This window comes from Peromyscus leucopus, chromosome 2 (assembly GCF_004664715.2).
Source record: "Peromyscus leucopus breed LL Stock chromosome 2, UCI_PerLeu_2.1, whole genome shotgun sequence".
Taxonomy (NCBI): domain Eukaryota; kingdom Metazoa; phylum Chordata; class Mammalia; order Rodentia; family Cricetidae; genus Peromyscus; species Peromyscus leucopus.
Window position 1 is genome coordinate 30,055,495 of NC_051064.1, and position 15,992 is coordinate 30,071,486.

Consider the following 15,992-nt stretch of genomic DNA (forward strand, 5'->3'; position numbering starts at 1 on the left):
CCACCTCTGTTCTTGTTGTGCATTAAGGGAAAGAATGGGCACCTGGTTTGTTTAAGACCATGGAACCCTTGGGAAAATTCAAGTGCCTCACCCTCAGGTGGCTACAGTCCTTCTCTTCCAGGGTCTTCCTTTGGGACCCCAGGGTCTTTTTTACCCAGCAGACTCCAACAGAGACACATGGATTGTCAGTTACTCACACAGAGTGAAAACTGAGTTTCTCCATAAAGATTTGAGCTCTCTGCGTTTGTTAGAGGAGGCAGGAACTTCTTGGTTGGAATTAACGTAAGGAACAGTTACCATCCTGCTCCAGCAGCAGGGCCTGGGTAAGGAGAGTCTCAGCAGTAATAGTAGGCAATGAAGTTAGTACCTGTAAGGTACAGTATGCCTGCAGCCTGGCATTCTAGTCAGATAGATGCATAGACTTTCTAATTATATATCATAAATTGCTGATTCTATATGACCTGTATGATTCTGACTAGATTTTTTTGCAACTTTATTGGGATCCTCAATAAATAAAATTCAATACTACTACGACTTGTCTCCTTGCCTAAAAAGAGGCTGGTCCTGTGAACTACGAAGACACGAAATTCCAAACACATTGTGCATACTGTGAATACTCCCAGTGACCCCATGCACTCTGGTCACTGCACAAGCACTCTTTTCTGTTACTGGACCAGAGCTAAGCCCTGGACTGCCTGCCTGGAAGCTGCAGCGCTGAGGGAGGGAGCAAAGCGTTGTGCAGCTGGGGACGCTGGAATTGGTGAGAGCTGGTTCCGCAGCAATGGGGTCTGGGCTAGCTCTGAAGGGGTGGGGAGGGGACGGGCTCCCTGGGGCGGGGGGAGGGGGCAAATAGCCCGGCTGCTGTCAATCTGCCAGTCCCCTGAGCCTGACTGCCTTTTGGCTTCATCCCACCCAGCAGAGCCTCCTCCTGTCGTGGAAGCCACGCACTGAACAGCGAGACCTGGACCCATCCAGGCAGAACAGCCACCCAGGAACAAGAAGGACAGCTGGGAGGCCGATGGTGACTTGGGAAGCGAAGGTGAGCTTGGGGCTTTCAAAGCACAGTGGGGCGGTTGTTGCGCTCAGGGCAGCAGTGTGGCTGGGCACTTCTGGTTGCAAGCGCACACAGGCAGGGTAGGGACAGCTGTAGAGTGAACAGCGCCTGAGGGCAACGTGCACCCTCAGGGCTCTGGGAATGTCCAAATGTTCTCAGTTTAGCAGCGGAAGAGTGTTGGGGGAGCGGTTAGCAAGAGGCCAGTCCTCCATGCCCCTTCCTCCAAATATGCTCCCCGAGACTGAGACTGAGTCAAGGGGTTGCAGGCTGCTTCCCCACCAGCCCTGCGTGCCGCCCCTGTACAGGTAAAGTTTGTCTCTCTGGGTTCAGTCTGTCCTCTGCTCCCGCAGCCCCGCAGGCAGGCACCACTGCTCTTCGCTTTCCTGCTGCAGCCCTCACCATGGAGTCCCCGGTCCAGATCTTCCGTGGGGAGCCAGGCCCCACCTGCGCCCCGAATGCTTGCCGACTCCCCAACAGCAGCGCTTGGGTCCCTAACTGGGTAGAATCGGAAAGCAACGGCAGTATGGGCTCGGAGGACCAGCAGCTGGAGACTGCACACATCTCCCCGGCCATTCCTGTCATCATCACCGCTGTCTACTCTGTAGTGTTCGTGGTGGGCTTGGTGGGCAATTCGCTGGTCATGTTTGTCATCATTCGGTGAGTGCGGGACAGGGTGTGGTGGTAGCAGGGGTGAAGAAATGACAGTGTGTGTGTGTGTGTGTGTGTGTGTGTGAGAGAGAGAGAGAGAGAGAGAGAGAGAGAGAGACAGAGAGACAGAGAGAGACAGAGAGACAGAGACAGACAGAGAGACAGAGACAGACAGATACAGAGAGAGGTGTGGGGTCTCTTCTGTGCAGGGTTCTAGAGATTCTTCACACAGGGCAAATCCGTGGTACCTTTAAGGACTTAAAAGCTACAGCAGAGGCTCCAAATCTCTGCTGAGAGAACACTGTGGAAAAAGTGCCAGGGTTCTGATCCCAAGGTCATCTCCTGGTAAAGAAAAGAGAACATCTATGTGGCTTTTGCTTGTTTACCTGCTTTGGATTGAAATAGTTTACTGCCCTGTGTAAATTTTTCTTTAAATAAACTCCAAGCCCACCAAATGCAGTGGAGATAATTCAGAGTTTTCTGTGATTCACTGGACTGGTGTTGAGGCTTATGAAATGAAAACCAATATGATACTTAGTGAATATCCACTAGCATGATTTTGCAGTGCCAGAATCAAACTCAAGAAGGCAAGCTCTCTATCCCTGAGCTATTTGTTTAGCCCTTGGTTTTTTGACATAAAGTCTTCTTATAATAGTCCAGGCTGGCCTTGAATTCATTCTGTAGCCCAGGCTGGTCTGGAACTCCCATCTTCCTGCCTCCATCCTCCTATGAGTGGTAGGATCATAGCCCTGGGCCATGATGCCCAGTTCACAGAAGTCTCCATTTCCCCCTCACCTTCTCCCTCTATCCTGTATAAACTCTGAGCTCTGGCTGCTTCCTAGCTTACTTTCCCTGTTTCCTAAGTGATCCAATCATATCCTCCATGGCCTCATAGCTTTCTTCTGCCCTTTTGGTATATTCTCCTGATTAGTCAAACAAAGAACCAGAACCAGTGGTGCATATGCATGCTGAAAGAATTCATACAGGGAATTGGTTTATGCAAGTGGAAAACTTTAATTTAGGAAGCCAGAAGGGGTAGATGCTATGCCTGGGTAGAACTTCTTCCTTGGTGAACCTCAGTTATACCCTCAATGCCTTTTCCTGGTTCAGCCAGCCCACCCTTGTGGTCAGGATTACTTCCCCTATTTAAAATCAACTGAATCTAGAAAAATACCTTCTACAAAAAACTTTTGCAGTAACACCCAAATGAATGTTTGAAGACCTGGAAACCATAGTCCGGCTAAGGATAAACATTAAAATTATCTCCACACTGCCCCCCAAATGGCTTCATTCTTTCTTGTTTTTCCCATGTCGCTATGGTTTTCAGGTATGTGATGATAAACCCAAAAAATCTCTCTCTCCCCATTATCTAGTCTTAAAAAAAAAAAAAAACTCCACTATCTCCCCTTGTTCTGATGGCTACCTGATGATCCAACATGAACTTCTGAATTTCTCAGCCTACCTGTATTAGTCTGAAAGGGCTACCATTACAAAGCTCCATAGACTAGGTGGCTTCAATAACAGAACATTTTATCTGACAGTTTGGGGTACAAAAAGCCCAAGGTTAAAGTGTGCCAGGTTAGTTTTCTCTGTATCTCTCTTTTTGGCTGTCATCTCCAGGTGATCAAATGGCCTTCTTTCTGCATGTGACTATGTCTTAACCTCTAATAAAGACGCAGACATAGCAGCTGATGTGTAATCTCACTGGATCTTAATTACTTCTTCGATGTCCAAGTCTCGAGTTACATTCTGAGGTGCCAGTGATTGGAACACCAATCTAGAGCACTTCCTTCCAGTTTCAAGTTCTACAGCAAGTACATTATATTCTGTGTAGTCAAAAGTTCACTCCTATGAAGGTACATTTCTTTGTCAATGAATTTTAAGGATAAACAAAGAAAAAATTTACAGAGAAACATAAAGTAAAAATGAGAAATTCTTTGGGTCTTAGTGATAGGCTTTGCCTTTCCTTTTCTCTTCAGTTTTCAGTAATTTGCAATCAGGGCTTGGCTCACTCCCAGACCTTCTCTCGAGTAGAAGACATTTGGTTCTTTGCAGTTCAGCATCACTGTGTTGAAAGTTCCCCAAGAGAGTCATCTTGAAAGAGGCTTAGAGGTAACTATGGAAGGACTACTATGGAAAAGGCTACATTTCCTAAGCTCAAATTCATTGACTTATCCAAATTTCCTGAGCATGGAGCTTGATAGTCATGAAGAAACCAATTTCCTCAAGTATTAATAGGAGAAAAGTTTATTCTTCCTTAAGCCACTAAGCAAAAGTTCCATAGTTCACTCTGCTTATGGCATCTTAAGTTTGGGACAGATAATGGCTTATTCAGGTTATCCCTGAGGCAGTCTAGACTGCATGGCCAGTCTGTGTGGCTGCCTCAGAATTGAGTCAGTATAGGAAGGAATGAGACGACCCAGTTGGAGAGTCTGCAATAGCATTACTTCTTTAATGTCAGATCTTTCATCCCCTCCGCAAAGTTCCCATAATCCCTGCACTAGATGTCCTTGTCTTCCAAAGTCTCACCTGTATCAGCTTGGCCTCCTTTTACATATCACAAACCCCTGCAGAGGAGCACAAAAAAGACTAGTGTGCAGTGTGGTCACCTGCACATCGTTCACTACTGTTCCATCCTACAACTTTATCCTGGGTTTTGGATGAAACAGTATGCTCTCATTTTTCTGCATCCAATCTTGGAATCAACATTAACATTTCTTTTTACAAAAGAATCAAAAAAGCAACATCAGAAATTAAGAGCCCATCTTTCTTTCTTTAATTATTTTGTACATGTTTGAGAATCTCTTAAAAGAGAGTCAGTTTCATGGCAGCTGCTTGTGTGGATTAAACTTGTTTTCTCCCAGTAGAGTATGTGATCACAATAAAGTATGGAGGCTGCACAGCTGTTTCAGGACAGAAGCTAAAACAACCTTATGAAGATAAAGATGTTGTGGAGGGAGGGAGGGAGGGAGAGAGAGAGAGAGGGAGGGAGGGAGGATAGAAGCCAGCTGGGCTGGGGCATAGCCCTGAAATCCCAGCTACTTGGGAGGCTGAAGCAGAAATGTGAGCTTAAGGCCTATTTGGACAACTTAGTGAGAGCAAAATAAATCTCAAACCAAAAACTAAAAACACAGAGCTGGAGGAAATTCCTCGGTGTTTGAGCACACATAGGGCTCCAGCATCACAGAAAAGAAATACAGGAATGTGTTGTAGAGTTCTTTATGCCTAAACAGACCACAGACAAAGCCTTCTGAACTGCTCCCATGTTCTCCTGGCTTTACAGTCTTTCCTGATATCCGTCTTGGGGCTAGTTTCAGGAGAACTTGTTTCTTACTGGGAGAGAAGAATTCCTCTCTATTAGCTATTGTGCTGTATCCTGAGTGGCAATATCTTGCTGAGAACTATGTGGGTGGCACCTCCTTCACCCTAGCTTGACTTCTGGATGCAGACTGTTGTGGTTGCCCCAGGAGGCTCTCTGCTTAGCTAGAAATCTAAATTTCTGTGGCTGTAAGACAGCTGTCATTCTAAGATGGATGGAATTTCAGTGGGACAAGTAATACAGGCTTAGAATTGTATCAAGAGCTTTGAAGTAAACAATTACTTGTTCCTCACCTTTTCTTTAGAGGTTATGTCAGCTTATGTCTTAGACAAAGAAAACTTGTATAAGAAAAATAGATAGTGGTAGTCTTTGTTTTTGAGACAGTCTCACTAAATTCTCCAAGCTCTCCTCAAACTCACTATCCTCTTACTTTTGCCTACCAAGTGCTGGGGTTACAGCCCTGTGCTAGCACACCTCACAGGAGAATGGAGTTTAAGAATGGGGCTAGTGCTGCAAAACACTTGTGGGTTATTGTTTTTTTCACTTGTTTAACACTTATTATCCCAAAAGGCCAAACCTTTCATAAAAGGTTTAAATCTTTGCTTATGTCAATTCTCAAGATTTCTATAGGATGTCAGAGAAATAATTTTAAATATCTATATGCTTTTTGGTATGACTGTGCCCTATGGAACATATTGGAATTTGTTCTGAGGGATCATTGCTATGTGGCAATACCAAGAGGAACAGATGAGCTCTTTCCAGTCACTGACTACTCCAGTGAAATTATTTCTTGGGCATTCCCCATCCTCCTTGGCCACAAGCCTGCTGGGATAGCCTGCCCAGGTGTGACTTGGCTTAGGGTTGGCACTGTACTTAACTCCCTGTGTGGTAAGAGAGGGAGGCCAGCAGCCTGTGCTCCTGTTCTATCCTCTTATGGTGCGGGCTCTGTGCATGGGAGTGAGCACTGGAAACAACCTGGCTCCAATGTGGAATGAGATTCCACAGAGGGACGTCAGACTGAGGGAAGGGCCAATGACCAGCTTAGAGGCAAGGACTACATTTTCTTTCTTTTCGGAAATGAATGAACTACTGCTTTTTAGTAAACAATCACGATTTCAATATCAAGTAATCCAGAAGGATGTTTAGCAAATTAATTTTATTGAGATGAACTGAAGATATCTGGAGAATTTAATGAAACAAACTCATTATATTTTCAAATCATTCAACTGAGAAGTAAGACCAGGACATTCTTCATTTCTGATTATTTTTATTTTTATTTAATATCTGAAAAGAGACTTTTCTAAAAGTTCTTTGTAGCTGAGTTCACAGGAGAATGTAATGAAAGACATAGATTTCGACATACTCTGCCCCTCACATGCAGTCTTCCCACCATAAGCATCCTGTCACATGCAGAAGGAGGTAATTGACCCACTTGTGCTGACTCAGTATCGTCACCCAGACTCCACAGTTTGCACTGGAGTTGCTCCACCCTATCAGGTTTCACTGAGGCCTAACTGACTACTGAAAATTACTTGTGTTGAAGGTGTGTTTAAAATGTCACTCAAAAGCTCACATGTTGAAGATGTTGTCATCCACTTGAAGCACCGCTCAGAGGCAGTGGAACTTTGAAGAGGTATGACTTAATGTAAGGAAGTGAGGTCACTGGCTGCATGCCCTTGAAGGAGATATTGGGGGTGTATACATGAGTTCTCTCTCTCTGTCTCTGTCTCTCTCTGTCTCTGTCTCTCTCTCTCTCTCCCTCCCTCTCTCTCTCCCATTGACGCATGAGGTAAACATGCCTTCTTTACCATAGTATACTGAACCACCATGATCTCTTCCCAACAAATGGACCAACAGTGGACTGAAACTTCCCAAACTGGGAGCCATGGCAACCTTTCCTCATTACAGATTGATTACCTCAGGTATTTTGTTACTGTGATAGAAAAATAACATCATTTAAAACATGTAAGAACTGTGACATTTTTAACTTAATCAAACACAGTCATTATCACACAGTGTTGTTACTTCTCTGGGAGTGTCAGTTATATAGGAAGCACACTTAAGATCTGTCCTCAGCAACTTTCAGATTCACACTATAGTATCCTAACCATAATCATCATTTATATATCATTTGTACATTTGTTCTCCAGAATGAATTCATCTTGTAACTGAGGATTTGTACCTTTGAGCAATGTCTCCTCATTTCCCTACCCTTTTGGATCCTTAGCATGTTATGCAACATGGAAAGCATACTCAGTATAGTGAATACATCACTCTTGTTGACATGCAAAAGAAAGCCCACCCATTACCTGCTTGTGTCTTGCCCTGTTGGTCTCCTACTGCTTGTTAAGAGGACTGTGTTTCCCTGAGGCTTCACAACTTTCCTCCGACTGAGTCTGAATGTGGGCAATTTGAGCATGGGAAGATAGATGGTCCATGGGTTTAGTAGTGTTGTAGTTTGCATTACATTGACACCGAAGTTTGAGTTTCTACTATGTCACTAACTTCTATTTTAGGACAAGTCATCTGTTCTTCTAAACTTGTTCATTGCCGCCCTCCACCTTTTTTTTTTTTTTTTGGTTTTTCGAGACAGGGTTTCTCTGTGCAGCTTTGCGCCTTTCCTGGGACTCACTTGGTAGTCCAGGCTGGCCTCGAACTCACAGAGATCCGCCTACCTCTGCCTCCCGAGTGCTGGGATTAAAGGCGTGCGCCACCACCGCCCGGCTTCCTCCACCTTTAAATTACTACAGTTGACTCTTTACATCTGTAGATTCTGCCTTTGTAGATTCAACCAAATGTCCTTAGGCCTGCCTTGGTTTGTGTCTGTATCAAATTGGTGTAATGTGACAAACAAAAACAGAAAGCCCCATCCCAAACAATGAGTATAACCACTGTTTACATTGCATTTGTGAACACACAGAGAATACCCAGAAGCTAGACATCTGGGAAATCTGCACGGATGCTATAAAGAGGGAACCCCACGGGAACTTGAGCTTGCCAGATGACAGGGGCACAGAGATAAGTTTGATACCCAGCATCCCTTGCAGGGGGCAGTGAGAAGATGGGCTTTCTGGGGAGTGATGGGAGAATGGATGGGTGGGAAGAGTGGTGTTGGGCCAAAGAAGGCCTATGCCCCATCAAGAACAAAACTGTTTTACACATTCACTGGTGGTTTACAAAGTGATAGGTACTGCTTTAGGAGTTTTATATGACTTGATAAAGTTGTGGTGATGATTAGATCTCACACACACACACACACACACACACACACACACACACACACACACAAAGTCACACAGCAAGGGCCTGCCTGGCACATGGTAAGTGCTCTGGTGTGATGCTGGCCTCCACTGTCATTACCAAGGCAGCTGCTGCTCTTGTTATTGCAATAACCTCCCATGGCCCTACCCTAACAACCTATAGTATAGTCCTGTATTTCTTGAGGAATTTTGGAATCCATGTCTACTGGGTAAAGGAACTCAGTGCCCTCTTCCTGGTCTGTCTTTCCCCTACTGTCCAAGGTACAGTGTTGTGATTCAGGTTTGTAGCTCTGTGGAGATACTAGCAAGGAGAAACCGCCATCTTTGCCCTTTAGTGCTATATGCTCCTGAGATGTGTATGCTAAAAGACACAATCATTTGTAGCCAACCCACCTTCAGCTTTTACAAACAAGCCAAAACTTCCCACCTAGATGGTGCCATTTTACTTTAAATGCTTGCAAATTACTGTAAAGCATTATGGATGAAATGGGAGAAATAATACTCTATCACAAAAAAAAATATTTGTTTTCTCCTCAGTGGACATAAAATGAATGAAAAAATTGCCTAACATTTTGTTGTAGTTAAATGTATATAGTTCCTGGGGACTCTGCCAGAATCTCTGAGGGTAGAGGTTTTGGTTTCCACCTACATGTTTATAGAGTCCAGCACAGTGTACTTCCTGAAAGACTATTAATGCTATTGAACTTCTGGCTCATTCTTTTCTTCAGTTCTGATTGTGAGCTCTCTATCCTGTCACTGTGGCAGGTTTCTAAGCACCTGTCTGCAGGATGGAGCCCTGCCCTGTTCTTGAAAGCAAGGTCTGTCTCTGTCTATGCTGCACAGATCACTCAAGTCCAAATGTCTTCAGCTAGAGAAGGGCAAAGACATAAATCTCAATTCCAACTTGAAGGATGTGTGAAAATCAAGTAAGACAAATAAAAGTCAAAATACTAGATTTTTGAAAGTTATAGTAGTTGGAATGACAGATGTAGAAATATGTAACTTACATGTAATTCCTAGATTGTAATTTCTGCACTGTAATTTGTCTTATATCTCTTTAAGATTTATAAAGAGAATTCCATGAATCTTAGTTGCCGCATATATAGAACAGAAATATTAGGTGATATAACATGAGTCTTAAAAGGTCTTATTCACAGAAAAAAACCCAGAGCCAGATATGGGGTGAAAGCTGAAAGATCAGAGAAACATAATCAGCCATAGCCAACCTCTCACCTCACCATCTCCTCAACCAATCCTGTTTCCACAAATTCTCAGAATGAAAGCCTGAGTCCTCACCCCTGAGGGAATCAGTTGAACTGCTGCTTAGTTCCTGTCTCCTCATGCCTTATATACCATTCTCCACCCAACCATGACACTTTCTGGGATTAAAGGTGTCTGTGCTTCCCAAGCAAAAACATGAGATCTCAAGTGCTGGGATTAAAGATGTTTGCCACCACACCTGGCTCTGTTCCCAATGTGGCCTTGAATTCACAGAGATCCAGACAGATCTCTGCCTGCTGAGAGATAGGATTAAAGGTGTGTGCCACCACTGTTTGGCCTCTATGTCTAATCTGGTGGATGGATCTGTCCTCTGATCCTCAGACAAGTTTATTAGGGTACATAATATATTGAGGTACACAATATGTCACCACATTTCTCTTTTTTGGTCTAAAATAATAAAATATTTTTTCTTGTGACAAAGTATGATTTCCCCCTATTTTATCCATAGTGCTTTACACAAATTTTCAAGCATTTAAAGTAATAAGAAAAAGTATATACAATAAGTACAATAACTATATACTTCTTAGGATCCCCATAAGATTGCCAGTACCCCAATCAGCAGGAAGCAGTATGAGAAGCTATGGCCAAATTCCCAAAATATTGTTTATAAATGTTTATTTTTATTTAAAGGGATTGATTATAAATATAATCTCTTTCTAAAGAAGAAAAGGGGATAATATAGATATGATAGGATAAAAAGGGTAGATTACTGATATACTTTTAAAGAGCAACAACTTGTTTGAAATGTTTACATTGCTATGGATTTTAGTTTATTAATACAAATTTAAAGTTAATTTTGTTATGCTGTATATATGTTTCTACTCTTTTTTAAGGAATTATGTTTATACAACTCAATTAAATTATAATATATAATTAAGAAATACAGATTAATAATTAGTCTTCTATGATAGTCAAATTTATAGTCATGTTAGTTACATTTTTTTAGATATACAAAGATATATTTTGATTAGGTAGGTAATCTTCAAACACTTCAAAGACCTAAAGAATATGGCATTTAACTTATACTTTTATGGAAAATAAGACACATCTGCTCCTGGCAGCACGAATTACTTCAAAGAGGATGATGGGCATTGAAGAAACTCGGTATGGAGTTTGCTTTCTTTGTGGCAAAAGTTAACCACTGGGCAAAAAATGTGTCCTGGCCTGGACTCTTGACAGGATGTTGTATAAACTGAACATGCAGGACCCATAGGAAAATGACCAATGAATTCTGACAAAACAAGGTGAGATGGTTATTCAGAGTCCTGCTTTACAGAGGAGACTACTAGACATTCTACAGAACATAGGGAGAAACAACTGATAAATTTTAGGCCTATAGGCTAAAGATGGATGCCCCAATATTACAGAGGAACTTTGGGTGACTGTCCAGCAGCCAGATGTCTCTGTCATTCTAGATTTTTGGAAGTTGCTTACAATGCACTTCCTGTTTACTTAGGTAATATTATACCCTTCTGGGGTCTTTGATGTATTTGAAGACTAAATAATTATAATTATAGTTTTCCTTAGTCATGACAAAAGATAAACTAGATATAAAACTTTAGACTCACAAACATAGGATAGATGATAGAGTATTTTCTTTAATTTTGCCAAATACAAATGGACTAGATATTGTAACTGCAATTCTTGCTTGATAATTATATGTAATTTTACTTTGTTAAAGTTAAAACCTTTCCTTTTGATTAGACAGAAAAAGGGAAGTGCTGTGGGATGTCTTTCTGATGCTGTGAATATATGTTGCTATGATTCATTAATAAAGAAGCTGCTCTTGCCTATGGCAACTCAGGTTATAGCCAGGCAAGAAATTGAAGACAGAGACCAGAAGAAGAAAGGAGAGTAGGGGAGAGATGCCAGTTGCCGCCCAAGAAGCAGCAAGATGCCAGCAGACTGGTAATGCCACTGCCATGCAACAATATATATTAATAGGAATGGGTTAATTTAAGATGAAAGAGCTAACAATAAGCTAAAACCATAGGCCATACAGTTTGTAATTAATATAAGCCTCTGAGTAATTATTTTATAAGTGACTATGGGACCTGCAGGTGAGAGAGATTCATCAAGACTGCTGGGCAAGGCAGGACTAGAGAAATTCTGGCTACAAGGCTCTACCACCTGGAGTTACTATGAGACCTAGATGGGATAGGTCTATATTCTGGATGGAAAGCTTTTTGAAATGAGTGGTCACTGTGCTTACTGTCTGTGCTCAGTTCTTTTATTCTGAGCTCTGATGACATGATCTGGATTCTTTATAAATTCAGATCTTATACACTTTTGTGCATCTATTGGTTCTAAATATTTTGAAAAGCTAAAAACTAGATATCACCCAATATTTTATGATAACTTTAGATCCATATTTTATAGAGTTCTAGTATCATTGCACTTATGTTCTTCTATGTCAGGGCTCAAGTTTCATTTTACCACCATCTTTATGTTCAAGCTGAATTGGGTAAAATGGCCATGAGCATCATCTGGAAGCTATGTCCCACTTTGCTTTCTGGGCTAGCTATTAGATTCTCCACAAATATGAAAGGGGGAAGAATTGGAGCACATGATATAAATTAGACATTATCACTCACTTGGAGTGGGGGGAAATAAATTTTACCCCATGTGCTAAAGTTATCTTTGGAATGCTATGCAGTAAACATGCATTTTGTACACAAGGAAACTGAGGCTTGTGATAGTAAGTCCTTGCTATTCTCTGGATGTTGACCATTGCTCAAAGACTTGGGTGTTGAATATGTGGCCTCATACCTTTAATGGATGCAGGCTAGTTGAGGGTCTCAGGATTTTTGTAGGTATGCTCTTAAATGGGGTCTTTGGACCTCATGTTCTTCTTTATATTCTTCACTAATGGTGGTAAAATGAATGGCTTTGCTCTTCTGTGCACTCCTGTCTAGAGGCAATGCCTTACCACTGGCCTGAAGCTACAAGGCTAGCAAGGCATGGTATGGAACCTCCAAGAAAGGGAACAGAAATAACCCTTTCTACAGACAAGTTGACTAGCTCAGGTATTTGTCATCATGATGCAAAATTGACTAGTACATCCTAGTGAAGTCTGTCTGTTGGTTAGAAGGAAAAAATGCAAGGCCAGGACCTAGGCATATCTAATTTTAAAAAAATCAAAGAATGCCAGTATAAGTTCATGAAGACACAGGAACCTCAGAGACTCCAAACACAAGAATAGATATCCAAGCTACCACCAGCTGGAACTTCTATTAATATTAGTAATTTTGTTAGAGGAACTTAAAGGAGTAGGAAGTTTGTCTATAACTTGTCTTTTTCCAAACATAAAAATCCATTTTAAAGCAGGCAGTATTCAAATGTATTGCATTCTATATTTTCTCATTAGAAACATTACTTCTATAACTATACTTGCTTAGTTATCTGTGCTTTTATAAAGATATTATGAGTATTTGGTTATAAAGCCTTAAACATTTTCTAAAACATATAAGTCACTTAACAATATTTGAGTTAAATGTCCAAAGGTGGGATGTGTTTCCCCACTTCCCAGATTAAATCACTCTTAGAAATGGGCCATGAAGAAAACTAGAACTTGCTAATGTTAGTACTAATCCTTGCAATGGTCTCTCATCCAGCCAATAACATATCTTATTTCTCACAAGAAGAGAAGGGGAAAATCAAAGGCAGTGAATACTGAGGGTGGAATGCATCCCCACCTGCCAGATGTGTTGAGCAAAACTCTATAGTGGTCTCTCTCCTGGGCTCCCAGCTTACCATCCTTATGTATCAGAAACTGACTCTGGAAGTTTAGACTCAGGACTGTGACTTCACCTTGGGCAACACCATTCCATCACTCTGATATTACTGACAACTAGATTTTTTTTTTTTTGTGTGTGTGTGTGTGATATATATTTTTTATTTTACAATACCATTCAGTTCTACATATCAGCCATGGGTTCCTCTATTCTCCCCCCTCCCACGCCCTCCCCATACCCCCAGCCCACCCTCCATTCCCACCTCCTCCAGGACAAGTCCTCCCCCGAGGACTGTGATCAACTTGGTAGACTCAGTCCAGGGAGGTCCAGTCCCTTCCTCCCAGACTAAGCCAAGTGTCCCTGCATAAGTTCCTGGTTTCAAACAGCCAATTCATGCAATGAGCACAGGACTTGGTCCCACTGCCTAGATGCCTCCCAAACTGATCAAGCCAATCAACTGTCTCACCTATTCAGAGGGCCTGATCCAGCTGGGAGCCCCTCAGCCTTTGGTTCATAGTTCATGTGTTTCCATTCATTTGGCTATTTTTTTTCAATAATTGAGTAAAACTGAAATTTATTATATGCCACAGTCGTCCTAGGGACCTCCATGCTATATATATATATAGCCTTTATGGTTCTATGGGTTGTGGTCTGATTGTTCATTTTATATCTAGAATCCACCAATGAGTGAGTACATACCATAACTGTCTTTCTGGGTTTGGGTTACCTCACTCAGGATGATTTTTTTCTAGTTCCATCCATTTGCCTGCAAATTTCATGCTTTCATTGTTTTTCTCTGCTGAGTAGTACTCCATTGTGTATATGTACCACATTTTTTTCATCCATTCTTCCGTTGATGGGCATCTAGGTTGTTTCCAGGTTCTGGCTATTACAAATAGTGCTGCTATGAACATAGCTGAGCATGTATCTTTATGGTATGTATCAGCATTCTTTGGGTATATGCCCAAGAGTGGTTTGGCTGGGTCTTGAGGTAGTTCGATTCCTAATTTTCTGAGAAACCGCCATACTGATTTCCACAGTGGTTGTACAAGTTTACATTCCCACCAACAGTGGAGGAGTGTTCCCTTTGCTCCACATCCTCTCCAACATTGGTTGTCATTGGTGTTTTTGATCGTAGTCATTCTGACAAGTGTAAGGTGGTATCTCAGAGTCGTTTTGATTTGCATTTCTCTGATGATTAAGGATGTTGAGCATTTCTTTAAATGTCTTTCAGCCATTTGTAGTTCTTGTTTTGTGAATTCTCTGTTTAGCTCTTTAGCCCATTTTTTAATTGGACTGTTCAGTGCTTTGATGTCTAGTTTCTTGAGTTCTTTATATATTGTGGAGATCAATCCTCTGTCAGATGTGGGGTTGGTGAAGATCTTTTCCCAATCTGTTGGCTGTCTTTTTGTCTTATTGACTGTGTCTTTTGCCCTGCAAAAGCTTCTCAATTTTGAGAGGTCCCATTTATTAATGGTTGTGCTCAGGGTCTGTGCTGTTGGTGTTTTATTTAGGAAATGGTCTCCAGTGCCAATGCGTTCAAGAGTGCTTCCTATTTTCTTTTCTATTAAGTTTAGTGTAACTGGATTTATGTTTAGGTCTTTGATCCACTTGGACTTGAGTTTTGTGCATGGTGACAGATATGGATCTATTTGTAATCTTTTACATATTGACATCCAGTTATGCCAGCACCATTTGTTGAAGATACTTTCTTTGTTCCATTGTATAGTTTTGGCTCCTTTGTCAAGAACCAGGTGTTCATATGTGCATGGATTAATGTCAGGGTCTTCAATTCGATTCCATTGGTCCGTATGTCGGTTTTTATACCAGTACCAAGCTGTTTTTATTACTATAGCTCTATAGTAGAGTTTGAGGTCCGGGATGGTGATGCCTCCAAGGGTTGCTTTATCGTATAGGATTCTTTTATCTATCCTGGGTCTTTTGTTTTTCCATATAAAGTTGAGTATTTTTCTTTCCAAGTCTGTGAAGAATTGTGTTGGGATTTTGATGGGGATTGCATTGAATCTGTAGATTGCTTTTGGTAAGATTGCCATTTTTACTATGTTAATCCTACCTATCCATGAGCATGGGAGATCCTTCCATTTTCTGATATCTTCTTCAATTTCTTTCTTTAGAGATTTAAAGTTCTTATCAAAAAGGTCTTTCACTTGTTTAGTTAGTGTTATCCCAAGGTATTTTATATTATTTGTGGCTATTGTAAAGGGTGATGTTTCTCTGACTTCTTTCTCAGCCCTTTTATCATTTGTGTATAGGAGGGCTACTGATTTTTTTGAGTTGATCTTGTATCCTGCCACTTTACTGAAGGAGTTTATCAGCTGTAGAAGTTCCCTGGTAGAGTTTTTGGGGTCACTTATGTATACTATCATATCATCTGCAAATAGTGAAAGTTTGACTTCTTCCTTGCCAATTTGTATCCCTTTGATCTCCTTTTGTTGTCTTATTGCTCTAGCTAGAACTTCTAGTACTATATTGAATAAATATGGGGAGAGTGGACAGCCTTGTCTTGTTCCTGAATTTAGTGGTATCGCTTTGAGTTTCTCTCCATTTAATTTGATGTTTGCTGTTGGCTTGCTATAAATTGCTTTTATTATGTTTAGAAATGTTCTTTGTATTCCTGATCTTTCTAAGACCTTTATCATGAAGGGGTGTTGGATTTTGTCAAAGGCTTTTTCAGC

The 15,992-nt window shown here is 41.4% G+C and overlaps 1 protein-coding gene across 1 annotated transcript in view; it reads left to right on the forward strand.

The window, feature by feature from the left end:
• Nucleotides 1-648: 648 nt before the first annotated feature.
• Oprk1 (opioid receptor kappa 1) overlaps nt 649-15,992 on the forward strand; it is a 28,541-nt gene continuing 13,197 nt past the window's right edge. Inside the window, exons 1-3 of the mRNA XM_028861119.2 lie at nt 649-760; nt 917-1,039; nt 1,405-1,711. Coding sequence (XP_028716952.1) covers nt 1,455-1,711 — 257 coding nt within the window. The 5' untranslated portion in view covers nt 649-760; nt 917-1,039; nt 1,405-1,454. The remainder of the gene's footprint in view (nt 761-916; nt 1,040-1,404; nt 1,712-15,992) is intronic.